Source organism: Vitis riparia, chromosome 14 (genome assembly GCF_004353265.1).
Source record: "Vitis riparia cultivar Riparia Gloire de Montpellier isolate 1030 chromosome 14, EGFV_Vit.rip_1.0, whole genome shotgun sequence".
NCBI classification, from domain to species: Eukaryota; Viridiplantae; Streptophyta; class Magnoliopsida; order Vitales; family Vitaceae; genus Vitis; species Vitis riparia.
In genome coordinates, this window is record NC_048444.1 from 22381000 (window position 1) to 22407507 (window position 26508).

The 26508-nt window shown below is 34.0% G+C and overlaps 3 protein-coding genes across 4 annotated transcripts; all 3 read left to right on the forward strand.

Moving 5' to 3' along the window:
• The first annotated feature begins 1869 nt into the window (after window positions 1–1869).
• On the forward strand, window positions 1870–3987 carry LOC117930543 (pentatricopeptide repeat-containing protein At4g33990-like). The gene has a single exon (XM_034851184.1). The coding sequence runs from the start codon at window positions 1870–1872 to the stop codon at window positions 3985–3987; it is 2118 nt and encodes a 705-aa protein (XP_034707075.1).
• Window positions 3988–8089: 4102 nt separating this feature from the next.
• On the forward strand, window positions 8090–14046 carry LOC117930671 (probable nucleolar protein 5-2). 2 transcript variants are annotated; one of them, XM_034851305.1, is made up of 9 exons: window positions 8090–8188; window positions 8370–8465; window positions 8735–8776; window positions 9704–9883; window positions 9995–10159; window positions 11785–11985; window positions 12492–12989; window positions 13078–13212; window positions 13303–14046. In XM_034851305.1, the coding sequence occupies exons 2-9, from the start codon at window positions 8388–8390 to the stop codon at window positions 13723–13725; spliced, it is 1722 nt and encodes a 573-aa protein (XP_034707196.1). In that variant the 5' UTR covers window positions 8090–8188; window positions 8370–8387; the 3' UTR covers window positions 13726–14046. The 2 variants fall into 2 exon arrangements, with proteins under 2 accessions (XP_034707196.1, XP_034707197.1); XM_034851306.1 differs by having other exon boundaries at window positions 8153–8253.
• A 2910-nt stretch (window positions 14047–16956) lies between these two features.
• Window positions 16957–24633, forward strand: LOC117930799 (probable serine/threonine-protein kinase At1g54610). Its single transcript, XM_034851531.1, has 10 exons — window positions 16957–17166; window positions 17291–17324; window positions 17431–17474; window positions 17635–18083; window positions 18392–18676; window positions 18790–19107; window positions 20587–20814; window positions 22385–22485; window positions 23582–23690; window positions 23956–24633. Exons 4-10 carry the CDS (start codon window positions 17703–17705, stop codon window positions 24280–24282), a joined length of 1749 nt encoding a protein of 582 aa, XP_034707422.1. The 5' UTR covers window positions 16957–17166; window positions 17291–17324; window positions 17431–17474; window positions 17635–17702; the 3' UTR covers window positions 24283–24633.
• Window positions 24634–26508: the final 1875 nt, after the last annotated feature.

Below are 26508 nucleotides of genomic sequence, written 5' to 3' on the forward strand. Positions count from 1 at the left end.
GCTCATAACCATGCAGAAAGAATTGCCAAATACTTGAAAAAAGGGTCCGAAAATCCAGCAAATGATCAGCTCCTTATCAGAACCATTATCTCCCAGCATGCACGCCATAGCAAATTTCATATAGAGTTGGTACTTGATACTCCCCTCAGAGGAACCCAACCATACTTCCGTTGAAGATACTGTTCCATTGCTCCTTCCTGTCTCGATATATATCCACCGCCCGTCCAAAACCAAATAGGCCGGAAATGGGGTGTGCCAATGGCCAAGTTCACTACAATGACTACATAGAAGTCACCTGAAGGGCAATCTTGGTAGGACTTAACCTTGTTACTGGAGTTGATAGCTGCTACGGAAGAGATTGATCCGAGTCCATGTGCGTGCTTTACAGACAGTTTAGCAATTCTCTGGTGCCTTTCTTCTAGAGTGAGATTTTTCGATAGCTCAGGTGAGTATGTGGGGATGAGCTTGAGGCTGAAGCCGGGGGTTTGGCTGCTGGGTGTGGTGGTTGCAAGAATGAGAAGAGCTACCATGGTCCAAGACAGGATGTGGACTTCATAACTGGCAATTGCAGCCAATTTTTAACTCCTGATTCGGTAGGTAATATGTATGAAAAAGGCCATTATGGGAGGCATTTTTTATACCAGTTGATAAACTGTTCTTCCAGCTTTCCCTCAACCCCAAAATCCACACTCATTTAATATAGTCGATGCAATAGCTTTAGTTAGAGCAAAGCCTAAAATGGTATAACCAACCGAGTGTTTAGCCAATGATGGATCAAAGAACTAAATACGTTTCCAAAACCAACTTCAGCTCCCGCTAAAGCAATTGTAGCAACTTTGGCACCCATTGATTATGCATCTTCTAACATCTCGAGTTCAGAATTCTCGTGAGGCTATTTTTTTCCTTGACAATTGTGGGGGAACTTCAAATGATAATCCGTCTGTTGCATTGGAAAGAAGACATAAAAGAGCTTTAAAAGGAATTTTTGGGAGAATAATCAGATTTAGGCTAAAACGGTATACATGGTTCCACTGTATGAAGAAAATAAATTGGAAGTAATGCACAATAAGAAATGGAGGAAAGATCATTCGTGGCGACTTAAGCAAAATCTCCTATGATCGTGTGTAATCGTGTGTGGTATCTTCCATCCTCAGAGTTATCAATCTTATGAATGTTGCCAAGATTGTTGCCAACGATTGCTCTGTCAGGGTGTGCTTCTGCTTTTGGAAAAACGGATAAATGTGGGGATCGAGGTCTCTTTTCCTTTGTGTTCTCACCAACCAAACGAAAGTTGGCTGTCGTATGTGCAGTCTTTGTTGGATCTAAATGAGGTGGGTTCTTGGAGAGTTCATGTGGGTGATTCAATGTTGAGCTCTGTTTGGTCGCAGAGAATATGTAGAAAAGAAAATAAATGAACTTTTTTAATCTCAAGGCAAAATACAACTCGATTGAGTAGAATTCAACTACTTGGGCTTAGTTGGGGGTGAGTTTTTAAGCTATGGAAACCAAACATTCGGCACAAGAAACTGCTTAAAATCGAATTTGCCTTCAATCTGATCTCATGTTTTCATGCCTTCTCCATTTCATTTTATAGCCAACAAACCCTTTTCGACCTGCAATCCTCTCAAAGATGGCCAATTCAACCAACTGCCAATCATTATCCACAAATTTCTATCACTATTGCGAGAATCATCGAAAAATCTTATTTGGGTCAAGTCAACTCACGCCCAAATCATCACCAATTCTTTGTCCACTGATCAATTTGTGGCTACAAAACTTGTTAAGGCATACTCTGATTTGCGTAGTTTGGAAGCTGCACGATACGTGTTTGATCAATTTTTTCAACCAAAAGGTTTGCTATGCAATGCTATGCTCTGTGGGTATTTGCAGAGTGGGCGGTACAGGGAGACCCTTGAGTTGTTTGGGCTGATGAGATCTCGCAATTTAGAAGTTGATAGTTGCTCGTGTACATTTGCACTCAAGGCGTGTGCGAGCTCATTGGATTATGAAATGGGTATGGAGATTATTAGTAGTGCAGCACAAAAAGGGATGGAAAAGAACCGGTTCGTGGGGAGTTCAATGATTAGTTTTTTGGTGAAGTTTGGTAAAATTGGTGAAGCACAAAGGGTATTTGATGGAATGCCCAATAAAGATGTTGTTTGTTGGAATTCAATCATCGGTGGTTATGTGCAGGCAGGTTGTTTTGATGTGGCTTTTCAGCTGTTCTTTGAGATGCATGGTTCTGGAATTAAGCCAAGTCCTATAACAATGACCAGCTTGATTCAAGCTTGTGGAGGGATTGGGGATTTGAAACTAGGGAAATGTATTCATGGGTGTGTGCTTGGATTAGGAATGGGCAATGACAGTTTGGTGCTTACTTCATTTGTTGATATGTACAGCAAAATGGGAGACATCGAAAGTGCTCGTTGGGTATTTTATAAGATGCCTACTAGAAATTTGGTTTCATGGAATGCCATGATCTCAGGGTGTGTTCGAAATGGTCTGGTGGGGGAATCATTTGACCTATTTCATAGATTGGTAAGAAGCAGTGGAGGTTTTGACTTGACAACCATAGTTAGCCTCCTTCAGGGCTGCTCTCAAACGGCTGGCTTGGCAACTGGAAAGATCCTCCATGGTTGCGCTATTAGGAGTTTTGAATCCAACCTCATCTTGTCCACCGCAATAGTTGATTTGTATTCTAAGTGTGGTTCCCTCAAGCAGGCGACTTTTGTCTTCAACAGGATGAAAGACAGGAATGTCATTACATGGACTGCTATGCTGGTCGGGTTAGCACAAAATGGGCATGCAGAGGACGCTCTTACACTATTTGCTCAGATGCAAGAAGAGGGGATTGCTGCCAATTCTGTTACTCTCGTTAGTTTAGTTCATTCTTGTGCCCACTTGGGCTCTCTGAAGAGAGGAAGAAGCATCCATGGTCATTTCTTTCGGTTGGGCTTTGCTTTTGATATAGTCAACATGACAGCTCTGGTAGATATGTATGCTAGATCTGGAAGGATAAACTTAGCTGAGAGGATATTCAGCCATGGATCCATCTCTAAAGACGTTGTTTTATGGAATTCTATGATCACAGGTTATGGTATGCATGGTCATGGGTATCAAGCTGTTGGCGTCTATCATAAAATGATTGAGGAGGGGCTCAAGCCAAATCAAACTACCTTTCTTTCTCTTCTTTCTGCTTGTAGTCACTCGAGGCTAGTTGAACAAGGTATCAGTCTGTTCAATAGCATGGAAAGAGACCATAACATTAGACCTACAGAGAAGCACTATGCTTGCTTGGTGGATCTTCTTAGCCGAGCAGGCCGTTTTGAAGAAGCCCAGGCATTGATTGAAAAAATGCCTTTTCAACCAGGTACTGCTGTTCTCGAAGCATTGCTGAGTGGCTGCCGAACTCACAAAAACATCAATTTGGGGATACAAACTTCTGATGAGCTGCTTGCTTTAGACGCCATGAATCCAGGAATTTACGTCATGTTATCAAACATATATGCTGAAGCAAGGAGATGGGATAAGGTGGACTACATCCGAGGCCTAATGAGGAATCGTGGGCTAAAGAAAACACCAGGGTATAGCCTGGTTGAAACAGGAAACCGGGTCCATACCTTTTTCGCTGGAGACAATTCACATCCAAATTGGGAAGAAATTTACCACTTCTTGGAGAGTTTAAGATCAGCAGTGGAGACTTCTGGGTATGTGCCTGATACCAGTTGTGTGCTCCGTGATGTGGATGAGGAAATGAAAGTGAGAATGCTGTGGGGGCACAGCGAAAGACTGGCAATTGCCTTCGGACTTTTAACTACACCAGCTGGAAGCTTGATTAGAATCACTAAGAATCTTCGTGTATGTGGAGACTGCCACACTGTGACCAAATACATATCGAAGATAGTTAAGAGAGAAATTATAGTGAGAGATGCTAATCGATTCCACCACTTCAGCAATGGGGAATGCTCCTGTGGTGATTATTGGTGACAAGGGCCTTCTTCAAAAGAGATGACTTCAATTAATAGATATGTTTTATCTATATAAAAGTGCTTTAAGATTTTCTTTATATACGTTGGGTGACGGACTAAACTCCATTTGGGAAGTGTTCAATATGCAGGTTGAAACAAAATTGTCTTTTCAAGATCATTGATTTCAAATTCCTTTTTTCACATTGTCAGTTGTCTTTGTGGGTTCTCCAAAAGTTTCAACAAGATTCAAATTATCCACAAACCATACAATTGTAAATTCGATTGCATTGACAAATAGTAGTATTCATATATTCTTCCCTTAGTAGATATTCATTGAGGGAGTTCTACCATATGCGTCTAAATTGCTTTAATCCATACAAGGATTGTTATAGTTCAATTGTATTCATGCTATAAGGTCTTAAATTATTTGCTTCAAGTATTTCAAATTCTTCAAGAATTTCATACATATGAAATTTTAAATTGTTTACTTCAAACATATATATATATATATATAACAATGTTTATGGATCAATATTAACAAGTCGTAGCTACAATTAAAAAGACTTGTATCAAGTCCTTCCTAGACTACTATATAATTGAGTTATTTATTGGAAATTTCATGTTATAAATAAGGCTTAATATCTCATGATTTTTTTTTTTTTTTTTATTTTGGGTATACAATGAGTACATCACCTATCACATTCATATCAATCACCCTCATAATTCTAAGGAAGCTATAAAACTTTCTCCTATCGTTTCACTTTTAGTTATATTTCATGCCATTGACATGGATTTCAATATTAAGGGTTTATGATAGGTATGATTGATATAACTTAATGCTTCTACCAATAAAATTTCTATATAATCCATCATATGAACATTGTATTTTGATTGTAAATTAAGGAATATATACAAGAACTTAATAGTTTTCTAAAGCTAATCCATGCTATGAGAATAAATAAAATTATTTTTAGATTGTGACAATAAAATGGTTTTCACATAACTTTGAGCTATGAATATATTTTTCTTCTATAACTTTATTTTATTAATGAGATAAATGCAATAAAAAAAAAAAGAATAATATGTAATATTTATGATATACCTTTACACAAATACTCATAAACTCATAATAAAAATAATCAAGTAATGTTAGTAGGTTTTGTGTAACTTCTATGACAAAATGTTGAATAATACCTTTCATATGACTTTAGGTTGTTTTAGCTGATGGGGTGGTTTTTTAATTGGGTAATTTTCTTAGTGTATCAGTTCTACATCTGTGGCATCAACTCTATCTTAAGAGATATAGAGTATCCGCAACTACAAGCCCTCGAGTGGGAATGGGATCTACTGCAACTGATAGGTTGAAGAATCTGGATCTGTGAGATATGAATATGAAATAATATATGCTCTCTTTTAAGGTGTCCTTAGTGGACCTGACAGTTCATATGAAGTAGCTTTAAGGGAGCCCTTTGTTCAAGATATTATGTGTAAAATTTCTACATAATTTCTCCTCCTATAAAGTATGCATAGCTTTGGTTATATTTTTATAGCTTCTAATTATAAGAAAAGTATAATATAATTTCTCGGATAACTTCAAGTTACAAGGATTTTACATATCTACAAAACTTCTAATTATGAGAATTTGACATTAGTTATAAGTATGACAAGGTATGATGGTAACGACCTGCTCTCAATCATGTGGATATTGTCCACCCTGGAGTCAAAGAGGTTCTTACAGCTTTAAAACGTATCTATATGGTTAAAAGGGACTCATACTTATATAGTGTGAAGAGTTTTCTCATTTATCTAATGTGTGATATCACAAACACCCCATCCCCCTTCATACAGACACAACGTTCTCATTATATCTTATGGAATTATTAAGCCAAACAAATAAACACTCATCACAAGAACAAACAAACTCTCACACCGAGGTCGTAGATCAACTTTGATACCATTTATAACCATTTGCTCCCAACCATATAGATATTGTCTGCTCTAAACCTAAAGAGACTCTCACAATTTTAAAATGCGTCTACATGGTTGAGGACTAATACTTATGTAATATCAGGAATTTTTTCCCATATCACAATGACAATTTTACATAGTTTCTGATTATAAAATTCCACATAACTCTCATGGCTAGAAACTATATAAATATCCAACCCATAGATTTTAGCTACAAGAATATAAGAAAACAAAATTCTCACAATTTATGAAGTAATTGTTGGTGTCGTTCCCAACTGGAGTCAAGTCTGTCCAGCTTCACTAGAGCCAGACAAACTTCTTCCCTTGTTCGTGCTTCTTGAGGAGTCTGTCCAACTTCACTAGAGTCAGATGAACTTCTTCCTTGCACAAAAGGATGTCCAGACGGGTGGTCCGGACACGCCTCTCCGAAGCTTAAGTCAAATGAAGGATAACTCTAACTATTTTTTTGGGAAAAAATGAGTGTATATGTGTGCATACCTTGTTCGTACTTTTTGAAAGGTTTATATAGAGTTAATAGTACCGTCCTTTATCTTGTAGTGATAATTGTGTAGATTGTCAACATCATTATTGCGATGCGGACTAGGCAATCACATCAAGTAAGGGCGGTTGATAAGTGTCATTTGTTGACTATTGTGCCAAAATCTCAGACCATGTAACTTAGATGTCAAGCGATTAATCCGGCACTCAGACATCAAGCATGGTTAATTAAGCATGCCAAAAATCTTGAGGACTTGACTGGATGGATTTGCCTGTCTGATAGGTCCAGTCGGCTCGGCTTATCCATTCCATCTGACATTGTAAGCCCGTCTGAAAGGCCATCCAACTTAGTCTGTTAATTCCATCTAGCATTGTGGAAAAAGGAAAACTTTTCACTTCTGATGTCAGACAAAGGATGGGGTGATCCCAGACGGGTTATCTGTTTGCCCTAGATGGCCAAAAGATCTTGAAGTTAATTGGAAAAGACACGTGGAGGGAAGCACCCCACTGTAGTGCACACATATGTTTTTGTATTCAAATAAGATAAGTCAAATAAAAAAAATGAAACTACAATTTTTCATATACCTTTTACGTGAAAAAAAAGGCATTTTTTGTAAACACTTTATATATTTATCTTTTCAATGTTTTGATACTTATAAAAAAAAATAACGAGAGTATTCTTTTATAGAAAAATCATGCTTATAATGTATAGATTATCATTCACAAGTTTTCATAATATGATAAATTTTCATTTTTTTAAATAAAATTTATTTTTTATAAATTATATATTTTTTGACATAATTAAAAAAACTTAAAAAATAAAATTTGAAAAATAACTATAATACCTAAATTGGAAAGGTTAGGGTAAGAGAAATTTCATTGCCGCTTTTTAAATTTTTCTTTGGGAGGAAATACTTTTTTGTTGTTCTTGATTTTACTCGTAATAGTTGTTAAGAAGTATTTTTAAGAATCATTCTCCAAAACTTTTTTTAAAAGCTATTTTCAATGGCTTACCAAACAGGCCTTAAATTTGGAAAGTTTTTTATTGAGTAATTTTTTAATAAGTTTTTGTATTTGATTTAAACATAAGATTATTTGATAGTGATTTTAAAAAATATTTTTAGCTTAAAAAATGTTTTTGAAAAAAAAGTTAGATGTTTGGTAAAATTTAGGAAATAGTTTAAAAAATACAAAAAATCACTTAAAATGAGTTTGGTAATAATTATAGGAAGTATTTATAATATTTTTAATACTTGACAAATAAAAATTTTTAAATATTAAAAAGATTAAAAATATTTTTTTAATATCTTAGAAAGACTAAAAATGCTTTTTAAAAGCATTCTTATAATGTTGAAAAATTACTTTAATATTTTTTTTAAAAAAATATTTTTTAAAAATACTTTGAAAGAAAACATTCGAGTAAGAACACTTCCAGCACTCTGGATTTTTTTTTTTCCCATTTAACTAAACATCCCTGATTTTGGGTTATTTGGTGGGCATCTCTTGATCCACCGTCAACACAACTCAATCAAATCTCAACCGTCCATACACCTAAAACCCTAGACATTTATTTTTATATATGTTACGTTCCCAACACCCACTATTGTGCAACAGCTTAAATTCCCAAAATACCCCTCTATTTTAACACAATCGGCGAGTTCAAACAAGTGACTACTCTCTCTCTCCTATAAAACCCTCGCTTTAAACCCTAAGCCCCTCTCTCATTCCTCTCTCTAAAACGGTGAAGAGAAGAGGTAACCAGCTAGGGTTTTGGCCTCTAAACCCTAGAACTGATCAGAAGTTTTCACTTCCTATTTATGTGTGTGGTTGTGTGTGATTTTTGTCATGAAACTCAGTTTTTCTTTTTCTTTTTTTGTTTGACAGTTTTCGGAAATTGGTCTGGTGAATAACGAGTTGTTTGCGTTTGATTATCAGGTAATTTAGGGTTTCAAAATGCTTGTGTTGTTTGAAACTCCGGCGGGTTTTGCCCTATTCAAGGTATTGGATGAAGGGAAGCTCTCCAAAGTTGAGGTAAAGCGTATTCTTTTTTGGGTTTTATGATTTTGTGGTGTGTACAGTGTTGCTTTGGGTTTCAAATAACGACAAGGATGTGGGATCAGTTAAGCCAAATAGTTTGTTTAGGCCGACTTCAGTAATGGCTTCTGATTCTGAAGAAACCCAAATAATGGGAAGTTCAAGATTCTAAATTTTTTAGTATATTTCTTCCTTGCATTTTCTCATTCTCAATGAGAGCACGTTTAAGAAGTTCTTTTCCTTATAATTTTGGGTTTATGTTTCAGGACTTGTGGAAGGAGTTCTCCAGTTCAGAATCGGCCAGACAGGTGATTTTTAACTTCTTTGCTCTCAATTTGTTGCAATTTGGGATGCATGATTTGCTTTGGCATATGGTTCATCAGATCAGCGTGGTGAATGTGCATGTATATCCATTTGTTTATCTGGATTTTATAGACTGTCATGATGGATTCTAACTTTTAGGTTTTGAGGCACTTGCATTGCACTTTCAGCTTGTACAGTTGCCAGATTCTCAATGAAATGTTAAATGACAGCATAAAAAGTAAAGAACTCAGCCCCCCCTATGAGTTTCATTTTATATATCAAGAGTTCCTAAATCAACTCAGTTTGATCTTTTTATTTATTTACTTTCTATCAAGAAAGAATTTTCTAATTTGATGTTGAAAACCTTTGAGAATGTTTTGATTCAAAAAAACATAGACATTGGCTGTGATCTGAATTTTGAAACAACTTGATCTAATAAATCAGGGCCATCAATGGTGCTTCCAAATCTTCTTTTTATTTGATAGTGCTTCATCTGAGTTGTAATAATTGCCCTCAACAATTGAGTTTGTTAATGATACATGATTTATTTAATGGTACTGTGACAATTGTTTTCTTATTTTGTTTCAAACGACATGACTGGCATGCCAAAATAACCTTTTACATGTTATATGGATTGTCACTATATGGATTAACATAACTTGTACTGTTCTCTTGCCTATCACATATTTTGTACTGTTCTCTTGCCTACAAAAAAAAAAGGCTTTGTGTTGTTCTTTTATTTTGCTCTGAAACTCTGTGATTTGATAAGTTATAATTTTTTATATGTTATCACAGATGTTCTCATTATGGCTTAACAAAAACTCTTTGGGTAGACTAGTATAATTTTTTTGAGTCCTTGGCAATTATGTTTGCTTTAAATTATGACATCCAATTGCAAAGTTAACAATTTGTTGGTTTTATATCAACATTAGGTGGTGAAGCTGAAAGCTTTTTCAAAGTTTGAGAACACAACAGAGGCTCTTTCAGCAGCTACCTTGCTGATTGATAGCAAACCCAGCAAAGGTCTGCGCAAGTTCTTGCGTGTTCATTGTGATGGAGAAACATTAGCTGTGGCTGATTCTAAACTTGGAAATGCGATTAAGGAGAAACTGGTCTGTTATAAACCTGATTTGTATAAGCCTTTTAGTGGCTACTCTTTTCTTATCTGGCTGGCTTCTTCTTCTTTTTTTTTTGCTTAAGTTGGATCCATTATTGTCTTGCAGCAAATTGAATGTGTTCACAACAATGCTGTTATGGAGCTAATGAGGGGAGTGAGAAGTCAGTTGACTGAACTCATATCTGGTCTTGCTGTTCAAGATTTGGCTCCAATGAGCCTAGGTTTATCTCACAGCCTATCTAGATACAAGCTAAAATTCAGTCCTGACAAGGTTAGTTCATCTGTTTGATTGTCTGTTCTCATTTATAATCTGGAAAAGTGGCAAATTTCCATAAGGCCCAAGGCGAGCACTTGCTGCTCGTACCTCAAAGTTCTTTTGGGCCTTGGAAGAAAGCTCCCTCTCAATGGATTAACCTGTAAAAGTCCCATCTAACTTTAAGAAAAAGGGTTTTGAAGTATACATTAATAATCTGATAAAATTATTTAAAAAATAAAAATAAAATAATTAAAAAACCTTAAAAATTGAAGTTTCTTGCAATGTTCCTTCAAAATAATATGTTACTTTTTAACTTGAAAATTTAGTAGTTCTCATCCTTTATTCCACTTTTGACTTTTATTTGTGGAAGAGCTTTTTCATTTTTTACTTTTCTTTTTTATTATTTTTATACAAAAATTTCCAATATTCCTTACCTGATATGGTTGTTCTCTCTCTCTCTCTCTCTGTATATATATATATATGAGACACTATTTTGAATTCTCTTATCAAATATTTTCAATGAAATTGTTGATTCTTTTAGTGATTGAATTTTTTCCATAAAAAATTATTGAAACTATTGAGATATTTATTTGGTGAAATTTTTGAAAATTTTTAATTACTAAAGTTACTAAAACTCGTATTGGTAACTTTTTATTATTTTCTCTTTGTTAAAATGGTTTCCTAGAAATAAAAATTCCTCCTTTCCAAAATGTTTTGGCAATGTCTGCAAATTGTGTGTGACAATGGATACAAATTAACAACTTTTGACTTATTAAAAAAATACCCATTAATATTGAAGTTTTTACATTTATAACATAACTTAGAAGACTCTTATATCTTGTTTGTTATTATTATAAAAAATTGCCCCCCTCATGCAAATTTCTGGCTCAGCCATCATTCTGGAACATCCGAACTTATGCTTTTCAGAAGTCCTTTTTGCATAACATCTCTTAGATCAATTCTTTTAACTCTGTACCTTCAGAGCCTTGTTTAGTGGCAATATTAAGTAACTATCTGTTTCATCCTCCATAAAAATGAAAAATCAATGGGATTCTTTTCATGAATCAATTAGGGTCATTGCACAGGCGGTTTTTAAATTTATTGTACAATATGACAGCCTTATATTTTATCATATTATTTTTTTATGTTTTATATAACAGTGATTCACAGCAGATGATTCACTTTCTTTGCAATCAAATATTTGGAACTAATATACACTCTATATATGTTAGTTGATGTGTCTGGTTTTTTTGTCAAGTGCATGTGGTTCTCTTTCTGCAATTGATTACATGCATTTTTCCAATTAGCAATTGAAGTCCTGACTAATGGATTAAGGTTCATCTCATCCACTGCTGGAGGGGTTTATACTCTGGCCTTAGATGGGATATCAGGTTCATGGTTCTGTATGCACAAAAATTATAATTTTATTTGTTCGTTAACTATTGCTAGATGATCCCTCCTCCTTCCTTGCCTATCAATGCCCACACTAAGTACTCTTGGGATTATGAACTGTGGCTGGTGGGAAATAGGAATTCTTTGATTGCATCAATCTTTATTACTGTTTTTGTATAATCTTTTGACTAACAGATAGATTTCTTTGGGAATGCTGTAACTCGGAATTGCAATTCTTCTGTTTTTAGGTTGACACCATGATCATCCAAGCTATTGGCTTGCTGGATGATCTTGATAAAGAACTTAACACATATGCTATGAGGGTTCGAGAATGGTATGGTTGGCATTTTCCAGAGCTTGCAAAGATTGTGCAAGATAACATCCTCTACGCCAAAGCAGTGAAGCTGATGGGTAACCGCACAAATGCTGCAAAACTTGATTTCTCTGAGGTAGAGATTTTGTCTCTTTACTTGTATTTTAAAAATACTCATGTAGTTCTGTTCTAGGTTGATGAGGAACACTGTCTGATGGTATGATATAGAGTTTCTAGTGTCAAAATCCAATGGATAATGTCATTGGTTATTTCCATATGCACTCCTGAGCAAAATCAGTGGAGGTTGGTCACGGATCGGAGGGCGTAAGGTCAACATGCCTAACTTCCCTAAATAGGGGCACTGTGGGTACCCCCAAAGCACAAGGTTGATGTTGATACGATATCCTACTAGTACTTGATTATTAGAAATTAGAAGTGCAAGTGTTTCAAAGGCCATGTACTGATAGGATAAGTTCTTGAGTCTGTCTTTGTCCAAATTATTGTAATCAGGCATCAAAAACTCTGGTTGAACCACTGGTTCAGTGAATCCTTTTATCTCATATTAGCAATTTAATTCATCCTATATGGATGATAGACGGCTTTATAAATGTGCATCACATTTTATGTTTAAATTTTTTGCAGATATTGCCAGAAGAAGTTGAGACAGAATTGAAAGAGGCAGCCATGATATCAATGGGAACTGAAGTTAGTGACTTGGATTTGATGAATATCAAAGAGTTGTGCGACCAAGTTTTGTCTCTTTCAGAGTACAGGGCTCAACTGTATGATTATTTAAAAAGCAGGATGAACACCATTGCTCCAAATTTAACTGCTCTTGTTGGAGAGCTTGTTGGTGCTCGGCTTATTGCTCATGGGGGCAGCTTATTAAATCTTGCAAAACAGCCTGGAAGCACGGTCCAGATTCTTGGTGCAGAAAAGGCTCTGTTCAGAGCTCTGAAAACAAAGCACGCAACTCCCAAGTATGGGCTTATCTATCATGCATCCTTGATTGGCCAGGCAGCCCCGAAGCTCAAGGGAAAAATTTCTCGATCACTTGCTGCCAAAACTGCATTGGCAATTCGATATGATGCTCTTGGAGATGGCCAAGATAACTCTATGGGACTGGAGAATCGAGCCAAGGTACCTTGGTTTGTTTGGCACATTATTTTAATCCTTTACCTGCCTTTAGGTATTTTACAAGTCTTTGTAATGCTCAATTCTTGTGTAGCTTGAAGCACGGTTAAGGAATCTTGAAGGCAGAGAATTAGGTCACTCTGCTGGGTCAGCCAAAGGCAAACCAAAGATAGAAGTCTATGACAAGGATAGGAAGAAGGGCTCAGGGGCATTGATAACTGCTGCCAAGGTCTGCAGTTCATTTCATCTTATTCACTATTTTTCATAAATTTATTTTCCATTTGGTACAAGTGGGTTTTAATTGCTTTGTTATATGCAGACTTACAATCCAGCGGCAGACTCTGTTCTTGGAAGGATAGAAGATTCAGCAGCTGGGGAAGAGGAAGAAATGATCCCAAAAAAGAGGAAGAAGGAAGTAGAGCCATCTCAACCCGAGGACACCCTTATTGTGGTTGAAGAGAAGAAAGAAAAGAAAGAAAAGAAAAAGAAGAAAAAGGCCGATGTAGAGGACGTCAGCTTGCCAAATGATGTAGTTGGTGATGCAGAACCAGAAAGTGAAGAGGTGGTGAAAAAGGAAAAGAAGAAAAAGAAGAAGCACTCAGCCGAGAATGATGAATTGCAAAATGAAGGTGAAGCAGGAGAAAAAAAGAAGAAAAAGAGAAAGCATGCTGAACCCGAAGAGGAAACCAAAGAGCCTAGCAAGAAGAAAGAGAAAAAGAAGAAGAAGAAGAGTGAAGACTGAGGACTTTGATGGGCGTAGTCATCAATCCATGAGTTGCAAACCTAACAATTTTGAGCATCCTAGGCATTGTTCGGTACGTTGTAAAATTTGCTTGTAGTTGATTTCTTCTTCCTCTGGTAGTGTGGTTTCTTAAGTCAATTTCTCCAATTTCTTTGTCGTTGAGGGGAACATATGGTCTCAAGCATCTGTATTACCATCTATTCAGGAGCCCCAAAAGCTTCTAAATACGGCCCATGTAGGGGTGATAAAGATGAGATATTGGCGTATGCACAGACAATTATGGTTGAAAGTGGATATATATTAAATGCTTTTTGTCCAATATATTGCTGTTATTGTCAAATTTGTGGACACCTTAAGGGTACCACACTCTTTGTTTTTATTTCTAAGTGTGAAGAAGCTACTGTCCTTTTGGTTGAGAGAACTACAAAACCTGTGATGGGAGAGTTGGAAAGAGTCCTGTGATGAAAATGACAGCCTAGCCTCTTATCTCTTGGCTTTTTGTGTTTGGAATTATTTCCTGGATTGCATATTCCCAATCCTAGATGTGGTTCATGTTGTCAATATTCTCTATATCTTCTCTACAGACTACCTTGATTGCCCATTAATCTATCTTGAAAGCGATATAGGAGTATGTGTTTCAGAAAGTTCTAAAATTTGGTTCATGTTTTGCTTTTACCCTAAGGTGTGATAGGACTTCTGAGACATGAATTTGTTATCATGATGGTATTTTTTGGTGGGTAGGTAAATATCGTACTTTTTTGGTAGATATTGAAAAGACATCAGTAATCAATTTCATATCGTTGTATGGTTTTGTACTCGAGTTTAATTCATTTAGAATAAGAAGAAAAATTTATGATATCGAAGATATAACATACTAAAGTTTTAATAATAATATTGAATTTTAATATATGAGATTTTATATTTGGACTATATTATTATGATCATATTTATAATAATTTTAATCACATATTTTAAATCATGATCACATTATCATTTTTTATGTCATCAAGTGGGGTTGGACGATGGATTTGGTGGGATAATGAAAGGTTTTAATCAGACACTTAAAACAAAAGGTGTGCAACAAAAATTGGGTCTTCTTTCCTCTACACATTGTATTCCTTTGTGTTTGTCTCTCTCTTACCTATAATTTTTATTATTATTATTATCTTGACAACAATGGTTGATGATTTTGTAGTTGTTTTTATTATATAATAAATCGTGATGTGTTCGCCACAAGCCATAAAATACAACATCAAAGTGTGAAATTTTGTCATAAGAGCAAGAAGAATGATAATAATTTGCAACATGGAAAGGAAGTGTGGAATTGGAGCATGCTGGCCACTACTACAAATAATGATTATGGTATTAGGTTTGTGCTAGGATTTTTGTGCTTGTAATAGTTACTAGTAATTATGAATTAATAGACTGAAAATTTTCTTATAATTCAAGTGATGATACTGATCTAAAGTTTGATATGATTTACCAATACGTCTTTTTTGTAGATTCCGATAAAGTATAATCATGTTTAGATCAAATTTAAGTAAATAACTTTTTTAGATCCGTTTGTTTGATACAAATTTAACTTGAATTGATTTATTTAATAATCATATTAATTAATATGATCATGTCCATAACCCATTTAATCCATATTTGATTCATTTGAAATTTGATTTTGAATAAATAAGATAATTAAGACATAAATATATATGATAGGAAGGTATATTAGATTGACTCAAATAAAATCTAATTCAATCTGATTATTAAATGAGTTATATGATGAGTTATCTATTTAATAATTAGATCGTATTTAAGTTTTTTCTTTTAACCTAATTGTTATTCATATTGTTTTTAAGTTAACCTATTTAGTTTAGTGGTTGAATGGAGACATAATTATTGTTGGTTATTTCGAATTTCCATATCGATGATTAAAAGAATCATTTTCTTTGTAGATTCAAAAACAATCTTGAATTATAGATTTCACTTTTGATACAATTTATGGAGTTAGGTATTCGCAATTTGGTTATGTCTTATATTAGGTTAATCAATGATTGTTGCGCAATTTAAATTAATACCTAAGCATGATAAAAATTTAATAATTATACTGGAATAAACTTGTTTGATAGAGTTTTTAAAAATATTTTTTTTTTGTTTTTTAAAAAATAGAAAACGATTTTTTTAAATTCAAAACACTATTTAGTTATTATTCTCTATTTCCTATTTTTAACAATAAAATAAAATAGATAACAACTTTTAGAAAATAAGTAAAAGTGGTTTCCACCCATTTTTAAAAACAATGGAAAAACACTCTCTTAATTTTTGTTTTAGCTTCTCCAAATTTTTTTGCTCCAGAATTATTTTGGCTATATGGTTAAATAATATTATAATTATTAATATTAAATTTTTAGGAAAAAAGGCAATTATAAGTAAGGAAAAAAAAAATTCAAAATTTACCAAAATTTTCAAATATTAATTATTGTTTATTCTACCACTAATTTCATCATCCTTTAAAAATACTGAAATTCACAAATACAATTGTTAAAAATTTCACAAATTATTCAAAATTATTGTTTAAAATTTATTAAGATAACGTTTGTTTTTTTGGATAAATAAAAAAAATTAAAATATTTGACTTTTTCTAATAAAAGTAAGTCGTTGATATCAACTAACATAACTAAATTTAACGTATTAAATTTGCTTACTTTTAAGGTAATAAAAAAAATTAAATATTTTTTTTATCTTTCATCCAATCAAAAAACAAATATTACCTAAGGCTATGTTTGGTTTTTAAAAAAATTGAGAGAAAATATGAAGGAAAAATAAAATACAGAGATAAAAAGTAGAAGAAAAATAAAAATAAGTTTAAACTTAATAAATTATTTTATATGTTTTTAAAAATTTATTATACTTATTTTTTTGTTACGCAAGGATTAAATAATTTAAAAATCTATAAATTTTTTTTATATATTTTAATTATATTTGATTTTTTTTTTTTTTGTATTTTCTACAATGAAACTAAATATGAAAAAAAAATCGTTTTTTTAACAGTTTTTTTTATACTTTCAGAAAATCAAACATACCCTGAAAACATTTTTAAAAAATAAAAAAATAAAAAATAAAAAATAGGCATCAAAAGATCCTCTTCAAGATACCCCATGTCCATAGCCCACCAAGAAAAAGAAAGGAAGAGAAACAATCTTCAATCAAATCAGCAATTAAGAGAGAAAAGGAAATGGCAATCTGTTTGACTTGAAGAAATTCGAACACAATAATTTAATATAATTTTTTTTTTTCCTGTTTTTATATATTTAATAATTTATTGTATGCTGATTCCTCCGTCATTGTCTGAAAGAGAGCTCAGACCAGAGAATATATAAATATTTAGAAAGAGAAGGTGGGGGAGAGATTTTGTTTCTCTCTCTAGAATTCCTCAGATTCAATCAAGTAGTAACTCTACTATCTCTCTCTCTCTTTTTTTTTTTCTCTCTCTCTCTCTCTCATATCTCACTTTCTCTCTCGGTTAACTCTTTTCTGTATCTTTCTGTGTCGATTTTGTTTTTGACTTCAGGGGAGCCTTGCCCGCTCAGAATCTTGAAGCTAGGGTTTGTGATTTTGCATCTGTTGTTCTTTCTTTGTTTGCTAAGATTCAGTGGAATTTATAGTTTTCTGTTTATATGCTGATGAATTTTGTTGATTTTTTTTTTAAAGTGCTGGTGCTGGGGAGTTGCTTGATTTGTAGTGGTTGATTGATGGTGAGGGTATATTGAAGTGTTATTTTGGTTTCTGTTTCAGTAGAGTGGTTTTTTAGTTTTGTGAATTTAGGGTTTGTTTCTTTTGTTTTGTGGGTCAGGTGTTTGATCTATTTGTTGTTTCTATGCGGGTTTTTATTCTTGAAAATTTCTTGATTTGTAGTGATTAATTGATGATTGAAGAGCATGCATATTGAACATGGTGCTGAGAAATGAGGTTTAGGTTCAAGAATGGGGTGTGTACTTGGTCGTGAAGTGTTGTCGAACGTGGTGGTTTCGGAGGCTAATGGGGCGGAGAAGAGTATCAAGGAGAAGAGGAGTAATTCGAGTGTCAATTCGAACAGGAAGTTGGATGATGTGACGAAGAAAAGTGATAGTAAGGTTGAGGTTGGTAACGGAGAGACCCAAAAGGAGGAGAAGACTGATGGTAGTCAACGGCCCCGAGGTGATAAGAAAAAATTGAGGTCAAATCCGAGGTTGAGTAATCTACCCAATCATGTGCGTGGAGAGCAAGTTGCAGCTGGGTGGCCGTCTTGGTTATCGGATGTTGCAGGGCCAGCACTTAATGGCTGGATACCTCGGCGAGCAGACACTTTCCAGAAACTTGATAAGGTGGGTCATTTTGTTGATTGGAAAATGATATTCTTTGCCTCTCGGATGATGTGATAATGTGGTATTTGAGACTAATGGTAGAACAATGATTCATTTTTTCTAATTGAAAGAGAAAAGTGATGCATCATATCATTTAAGATGGGAATGTCTACCTTGAATGATGTAGCTGACACTTTCGAAATTAGTGACATATTGATGGTTATTATGTTTTGCAATGAAATAAAAAGTGGTGGACTTGATGGTTTATGGAAGTGCTCTTGATCATGCATTTGGACTAATGTCTTTCCTTTCGTTTCTTGTATTGATAGATTGGACAAGGAACATATAGCAATGTGTATAAAGCTAGAGATATGTTAACGGGCAAAATTGTTGCACTAAAGAAAGTTCGATTTGATAATTTGGAACCTGAGAGTGTGAAATTTATGGCTAGAGAGATTGTCATTTTGCGGCGCTTGGATCATCCCAATGTTGTAAAATTGGAGGGTTTGGTGACTTCAAGGCTGTCCTGCAGTTTGTATCTTGTATTTGAGTATATGGAGCATGATTTGGCTGGACTTGCTGCAAGCCCGGGTATCAAATTCACTGAACCTCAGGTTAGACTGAATTGTCTTGGCATTTGAAACAAATATGCATTGGCAAACATTCTTTGCAAAATAATGATCGTGGATGTATGTTGCCTTTATTTAACATATGTTTCACATTATAGGTCAAATGTTACATGAAACAACTACTATCTGGCCTAGAGCATTGTCACAACCGCGGTGTGCTTCACCGTGACATCAAAGGATCAAATCTCCTTCTTGATAATGGAGGAGTACTTAAGATTGCTGATTTTGGCTTGGCTGCTATATTTGATCCTAATTACAAGCACCCAATGACGAGTCGGGTGGTAACCTTATGGTATCGACCTCCAGAGCTTCTGCTTGGGGCTAATGACTATGGCGTAGGTGTGGACTTGTGGAGTGCAGGCTGCATTTTAGCTGAGTTATTGGCTGGGAAGCCCATCATGCCTGGTCGTACAGAGGTAACCGTTGTACTTTCTTATCTTAATTTGTAAATTTTGTCTTTGCACCACCTACGACTATCTGTAACAACTTTCCTTTATTTCTGTTTTATTATTTTCTTGCTTATACTTAAGTTGGTACCTTAGTTTATTTTGTGGTCTCCAAAACTTGAAAATAGATTCTAATTTAGAAGTTGGCATAGGCAAAGGAATAATTGCTAGCTTTTCATTAAGTCATGCAAAAAATAGAATCTAGAGAGTGAGAGACAGGTATTTGCTTTCTTTGGCATATGTATTATCTGGGATTTTAGTTCATTTGTTGGGTTCTCATCTAAACATAAGATGTGAGTTGAAAAAACTGACTGCGGCTTTTCTTGTTAAAAACATGTGACGCTAGCAAGTTTTAGTGGTTTATCTTTGATGGTGCTAATACAGTAATGCATCCTTTCCCTTTTTCTTAATAATAACTTGCATTTCTAAAATTATTTCATTTAAACTATGTAGATCGCTATTGTCTCTAGTGTATTTGTTTCCATTTGCTTGGATTTTTATCAAAGGTATGTATTCTGTCAATGTGATGTGTAGTTGCCCCTTTATATGTTTTTAACAATGATCTGATGGATTATTTTGGCAACATAGTGTTGGAAATTATAATGCCAATTTCATGCAGGAACATATTTTTGGTACCAATGCCACTGTTTCTGTATGTATTTTTCATTAATCTAAGATTTGTTTACTATTTTTGTTTCTTTGGATATCAATGCAACATATTTTTTCAATTTTATTTATTTTGTACATCTTGGCGATTTTTCAAATGCATTTTCTATATTGATACACCAACATCTTCTGGTACCATTGCTCAAACCCTAAAGTTGCCTAGATGATGATAAAGTTTCAAATTTTGTATTTTAACCATTTCTTCCTGCAAGAGGCTGAGTAAGGTAAAAATGATATCAACTGTTGGGTCTTGGGCTTGATTGAGACGTGTCCTCTGGTTCATGTAGCCAACTTTCTTTATTTCAACAGCATGAATGCATTTCTTTGTTGGATGTATTGTAGCCTCTTTTTTAGGCTTACGTGCAGGCTTAATAAATAGAGGAAATAAACATATCATGGTGACATTCGAACACATGACCTCCCACTAAATGAGACTTGGGTATCACGTTGAACAACCAAATTTCCCAAAAGCTTAAACATGTAGAATTTGGGTTCACAATGTATATAATGCTCTCCAACAGGTTTCTTGTTGTTAATGTTGCATTATGAAATTAATTTGTTTTTTCATTTCATTTTTAGCTTTCTTGAAGCCTTCAAAGAGCATGTTTCTCATTTAGTTAACATCAAGTGTTTGAAACTTTGGAATATTAATACATAGCATATCTTCAGTCATGTCTGGTATTCTATGTCATTGCTGCTGCATTGGAAATATATGCAACTGTTTAATTTAGAGCACAACCTAATACTCTACTGCTATTAACAATAATCTTTTCTGTCACTTAGGTAGAGCAATTACATAAGATATACAAGCTATGCGGCTCACCTTCTGATGAATACTGGAAAAAATATAGATTGCCAAATGCAACCTTATTCAAGCCTCGAGACCCTTACAAACGATGCATAGCAGAGACATTCAAAGACTTCCCACCATCTTCACTGCCACTTATTGAAACTCTTCTTGCAATTGATCCAGTGGAACGTCGGACAGCCACAGCTGCATTAAACTGTGAAGTGAGTTCTTATATTCCTATAAGCAACCTTTTTCACTTCATATGCCCCTTTATATCTTAGACTATGATGGTCCTTGACGTTAAGGTTGTTATGGCTTGTTTCTATTTTGACTTTTCCTGCCTAAGAACCAGACGAGTCTCTTCAGGTGATTCTTCAGTGATGCTAATAGCTAATACATTCTCAAATTGTGTATGAAATTAATTGCACTCCAGTGAAAAATATTGTTTCATGTGATTGAAGGACAATTCTCCTAGAAAAGGAATCAGATTCAGAGTTTGGAAAGTAGATGTGATGCTGTGACTAAAAGATGGAAGATTTGAAGCAGTATGTTGGCTTAGGGAAGCATGAGGGAAACTGAAATTGAACTGTGAAACTCAATAGATGAGATTTTACACAAAGTTTTAGGAAATCATTATACACTAGGTTGGGTATATATTGATAGAAGATAAATATCTATAAAGAGGAAATAATTTAAGGTTTGACAGAGATGAAAAATTGCTGCAAACAATATTTAATGTGGTTTAACAAAGCCATGACTATGCGGCTATGCCCATTAATGAGATGAGACGATTCTTCTTCAAAACATGGACGCATCATATTGATAAGTGTGGGGTCTACAATTGAGAATTCTATTCAAACACCCTTAAAAGTTGCATTCAATCTCCAAATGCTGCATTTAGCATTTGAGAAGCTCTCCCAAACAAGGTGAAGTGTCCTTTTAATTTTGTATCCTGTTTCTGCCATATATCTGTGAATGTTACCAAGTTTTTCCATTTTGTTTGGTATGAAACTAAGGGGGTGTTTGGATGTTCCTTGGAAATTGAATAGTTCCATACTTTCATTCTCATGGCATTTGAAGGCTCAGATCCATCTTTGAAATTAGTCAGTTTAAGAGGGGGAAAAAACAAAAGAGGAGCCGTTGCCTGAAATTTTTTTTTTTGATAGATAAACGCACAGAAATATATTAAAAAGGGGGCAAGAAAGACGACCCAGAGTATACAGGGAGTATACAAGCATCACCTACAAAAACCGGAAACAAAAAAGACAAACCCTTACCAGTCCTCAACAAGAACCCAACCAGTCCACAAAATTAAACAAAGAAAGAGGGCCTTCAACTATGGAAGAATTAGCCCAAGATAAGAGATTACAAATGAAGGAATTTTTCAATCTTTGAAGTGATAGGACCTCATTTTCAAAAACTATCCTATTTCTTTCCTTCCATACCATCCAAAATAAGCAAAGAGGAGCTGCCCGCCAAACCTTACTATGCTTCTTATCCTTTAAGGGAGCATGCCAACCTAAAAGAGTGTCTCTAACCGAAAATGGGAGGACCCAATTAACACCAAATAAGGAGAACAAGAGATCCCACAAAACCTTCGCCTTAGAACAGTGAATAAGGATGTGATTTATCGTCTCTTCTTCATCACAACACAAGGAGCACCTGAATGCACTATGGGTTACCCCTGTTATGGAGTTCTACTAGGCTGGCAATTCATTTAAATTTCTAGTTATAAGATACCCTTTTGAAATTTTAGCATATATACTCATTTTCTCCTTGTTTCTTGTGCAGTTCTTCACAACGAAACCTTATGCTTGTGAACCATCTAGCCTTCCGCAATATCCTCCAAGCAAGGAGATGGATGCCAAGAGGCGAGATGATGAAGCTCGAAGGTGTGGTTGACTTTTAACTTTGTATAAACTTTTGAATTCATGTTGTTTCTGAGAGTTTACTTTATAACTGCAACTATTACTTTACATAAATTGCATATAGTACTTACTGCTTATCTAGTTTTACTTTTGATTTTTCTATTAAAACTATTGTAACTTTCTCTTTCTCCCTTTGAATAATATATTTTATGTTTGGATTTATTTTGCAAAATGTGAATATTATACTTTCCAGATCTGGATCTCAAGCCTTGGTTTAATATTTTTGGAGTTTAGACATAAGGATAGTATTTTATATGGTTCATGAGAGAAGTTGATACCAAAAGCGAATTAATTTAATGGAGATAGGAAGAGCCTTAAATTGTATTTTGTTGTAAATTGGATATGTCATTGCTGTTTTTTGTTAAGCTACAAATTGACTAAGTTTAAGGTGTTAGATAATGGGTCGTCAATGTATCTCAAGCTTGTTTGGGCTATAGTCCTAATACTCTACCTTATGGGCAGCCTTTTTTAGGCTCAATAAATTAGGGGAATAAATATGCGGCGAGTTTCAAACTCGTGACCTTCCATTCAACATGAATTTTGTACCAAATTAAGATGCCAATTGACCTAAAAACTAAAGAAGTTAGGTAATAAGCCAACAATGTACGTCAACCTTATTTGGCCTTTATACCTGACACTGATCATTTTTAGATTTTTTGTTGTGTCTAATATGCTATACTTGTTGTTCTAAATGACATCGGTTTATCAAATTGATGGGGGTGCCTTATTGAACCCATTGCCTTGCATGAGTCACTACGTAGGTTGAAACTCTGTGTCACCTCATGTTGTCTGACCATTTTGATGACATGGATTTTCTTTTTGTTTATGGGATACACCTTCCATCCTCATTGTTGATCATTGGTGCTTGTCTAAGAACTCTTAACAATGTTTGACCTGATTGTCATTATGTTTTCATTATTAGAGCTCCCACACACGTTATTCTCTCTGCTCAAAAGTTGTTTTACTAATTGTTTTTGTTCAGTTTTCGTTTCTGGAGGGCTTCCTTTATTTTTTTATCTATATAATGAGCTGTAACCTTCAATTTTGTATGATTCTGTAGGCAAAAAACCGCTAGCAAAGCCCACGGTGATGGTGCGAAGAAAATGCGTCCACGCGCTAGGGCAATGCCTGGACCAGAAGCCAATGCTGAGCTTCAATCTAATCTTGATGTATGTCTCTCATTTTCTACTTCTATATGCTAATAGTTTTTTCTTCTTTTTCTGGATTCAATGATTATAGTTTGCAGTTTTGCTGAATCTGTAGTCAGACTGTAGCTTTCTTTTCAAAGAAAAAACAAATTTAAAATGATTAAGCAATCTGTACCAAGTATTATATTGAGAGCTTTTGTTTCTTTTTTATGTTTGCAATCACCCGAGTCCTTGCAACCAGAGTTCGATTGTTTGAATTTGTTTTCCGTGTTTCTTTCTGAAACAGCGAAGACGCCTAATCTCCCATGCAAATGCAAAGAGTAAGAGTGAAAAGTTTCCTCCACCTCACCAGGACGGAGCAGTTGGCTTCCCCTTGGGTGCTTCACAACACATTGATCCTGCTTTTGTCCCTGGTGATGTGCCATTCAGTTCTACATCATTTACATCTTCAAAAGATCATGCCCAGACCTGGTCTGGTCCAATAGGCGACCCTGCTGCCATTGGAGCTCTAAGGCGAAAGAAGAACACTTATGGTGATGCTCGAGAACCGAAAAAACCAGCAGCAGTTAACCCAAGGGACAGAAGTGCGAAGGTGAGGGTGGTTAAAGGATAGGAATTATTGCTTGAACTTCATGTCAAGTGAAATTAATCGTGTGGATATGCTGACAAACATTTCCACCAGAATCAATCTCTGTGCTTCACGAGTGAAGTGCTTTAAATCCCCCATGAATGCATTTCAAAAAATGTATTCAGAGGTAAAATCTGTTCTTCTTTTTCCTTTCCCCCTTTCCCCAAAATATAATTTTTTTTTTTAACCTGGTTCTATTGATTGTGTATATTTTGAATCTTTCCTTAAAAAAAAAAAAAACACAAAAGAAAATGAATTCCTTGTGGTGAAAACTGAGTACTGTTTAGTGAAATTCTAATAAATGTTTGAGAGTTAAATTCGTTTGTTCAATATTTCTTACCAGAATTGTAACATTATGAATGGTTTAGGGTACACTCAAATTTTGGTGTGTAAGTGTTTGTTTTGGGTCCATCTATTGCTTGTATTTGTGTGGTAATTTGTAATGGAGTAGAAGCAGGAGTTTGCTACCACACTAGTGGGAGCATTTTCATGGGTTGGCTGACAAGAGAGAGAGAGAGAGAGAGAGAGAGAGAGAGAGAGAGAGAGAGATTAAAGGCCATGTTTGTTTTAATATGGTTTTTTTAAGAATTTTTTGGAACCTAATGCACCCAAAGGAAGTTAAAAGATAGAGAGGGATTTAAGAATAGAGTTGGAGTCTTGTTTGAAATGGAGTTGTTGATTAATAGTGGTGGTTGGGAGAGTTTAGGTCAAAACTTTAGACAGGGTTGTAAGGTGAAGACAAGGTGGGGGTGCTCATAATGAGTTTTTTTTTTTTTTTTTTTTTTTTTTTATAAAAAAAATTAACTTATGTTTAATGACATTAATGCACCATCTCAAAAAAGTAACCATTTTTTGAAAGGCTCTTGATTTTTGGAGGTTATGCATGAAGGAGAAAATAATCCTCAAAACATGCATACAAATAATAAAAATTCAAAATTATCCTCTAACCTTTCTCTCATCTTGCCATCAATTATTACAATTTTTTTTCTTTGACAGTACGAGTTAAAGAGCTCATCATTATTATTATTTATTTAAAAAAAAAATTTAACACGTGACAATTAATCATATCATATGATTTTTCTCTTTTTCTCTTTCTCTTTCTTCATATTATCTCTATCTTCTTTTTGTGTTTTTTTAAATGTGTTGGTTTTATGAAATTTTTTAAATTTTAAATTTTTTATGCTTCATCTTTTTATATTTATTGATTTTAATTATTATGTACAGTTAAAACATAAAATAATAATACACAATAAATGATTAATATAAAAATAAATATATGATAAATAAATTTAGAGATTTTGGAAATAAGATTTTTTATATTCTTATTAAATAAAATATTTATTTATTTTATAAATTTTACTATATTGTCATATTATTTTACTGTTTATATTTTTAAAATTTTAAATTTTTATGTGAAAATCATAATTGAAAATTATGATTTTAACTTTTTTTAAAGTTCATAAAAGGGTTGACATCCACTAAGCTAATTTTGTCAAAAAAAAAAAATATTGTTTATCACTTAAAAAAACAATTACTATAAAAAAAATGTTCTTCCTTAAAAAATAAATTAATTAATTAATAGGGATAGAATATTAATGCTGAGAGGAATGACAGTTGTAACCTGAAAAGTAAAAACAGATCTTATACCCATGACCATTTTTGTATAATAGGCTACATCCCATCCTCTCTCTCTCTCTCTCTCTCTTAGTTGGTTGCCATTTGGCAATACCCATACTCGATGAAGCCTTTAACTTCCCCTTCTTTTCAAATATTTTTTTTATTAACTCTTAAGATTAATGTCATTTTAATATCACAATAACTCCATTCAAAATTTTTGTGAAGTAGATTTTAAAACGCTTCAAATGTTAATATCGATATTAAAATGTATTATAGACACAGTTAACAAATGTTTTCGAAGAAAAATAAGAAAAGTAAGAAGTTTTTTAAAAATTTTAAAAATTGAAAATTTACTTATAATGTTTTTTCGAAAAATATTAAAGAAGTGATTATTCTAAAATTATTTTGAGAAAAAAAATTTTTTTATATAAATTATTTTATGTTTAGAAATTTTTTTACAAATAGTATAAATGCTTTTTGTCCCATATCTAATGGGTTTTCAACTTTTTATGATTTTAAAAAAATTTTATATGATATTAGTAACCTTTTCCCAATATGATGTGAGATATGACGTACTATCAATATAAAATATAA

Coding starts and splice junctions, on each gene's coding strand:
- LOC117930543 (XM_034851184.1), top strand. CDS start 1,870: ATGCTCTGTGGGTATTTGCAGAGTGGGCGGTACAGGGAGACCCTTGAG.
- LOC117930671 (XM_034851305.1), top strand. CDS start 8,388: ATGCTTGTGTTGTTTGAAACTCCGGCGGGTTTTGCCCTATTCAAGGTA. Junction 10,160..11,784: donor TAAAATTCAGTCCTGACAAG/GTTAGTTCATCT, acceptor TTCTGTTTTTAG/GTTGACACCATGATCATCCA. Junction 11,986..12,491: donor CAAAACTTGATTTCTCTGAG/GTAGAGATTTTG, acceptor AATTTTTTGCAG/ATATTGCCAGAAGAAGTTGA.
- LOC117930799 (XM_034851531.1), top strand. CDS start 17,703: ATGGGGTGTGTACTTGGTCGTGAAGTGTTGTCGAACGTGGTGGTTTCG. Junction 18,677..18,789: donor TCAAATTCACTGAACCTCAG/GTTAGACTGAAT, acceptor TTCACATTATAG/GTCAAATGTTACATGAAACA. Junction 19,108..20,586: donor TCATGCCTGGTCGTACAGAG/GTAACCGTTGTA, acceptor TCTGTCACTTAG/GTAGAGCAATTACATAAGAT.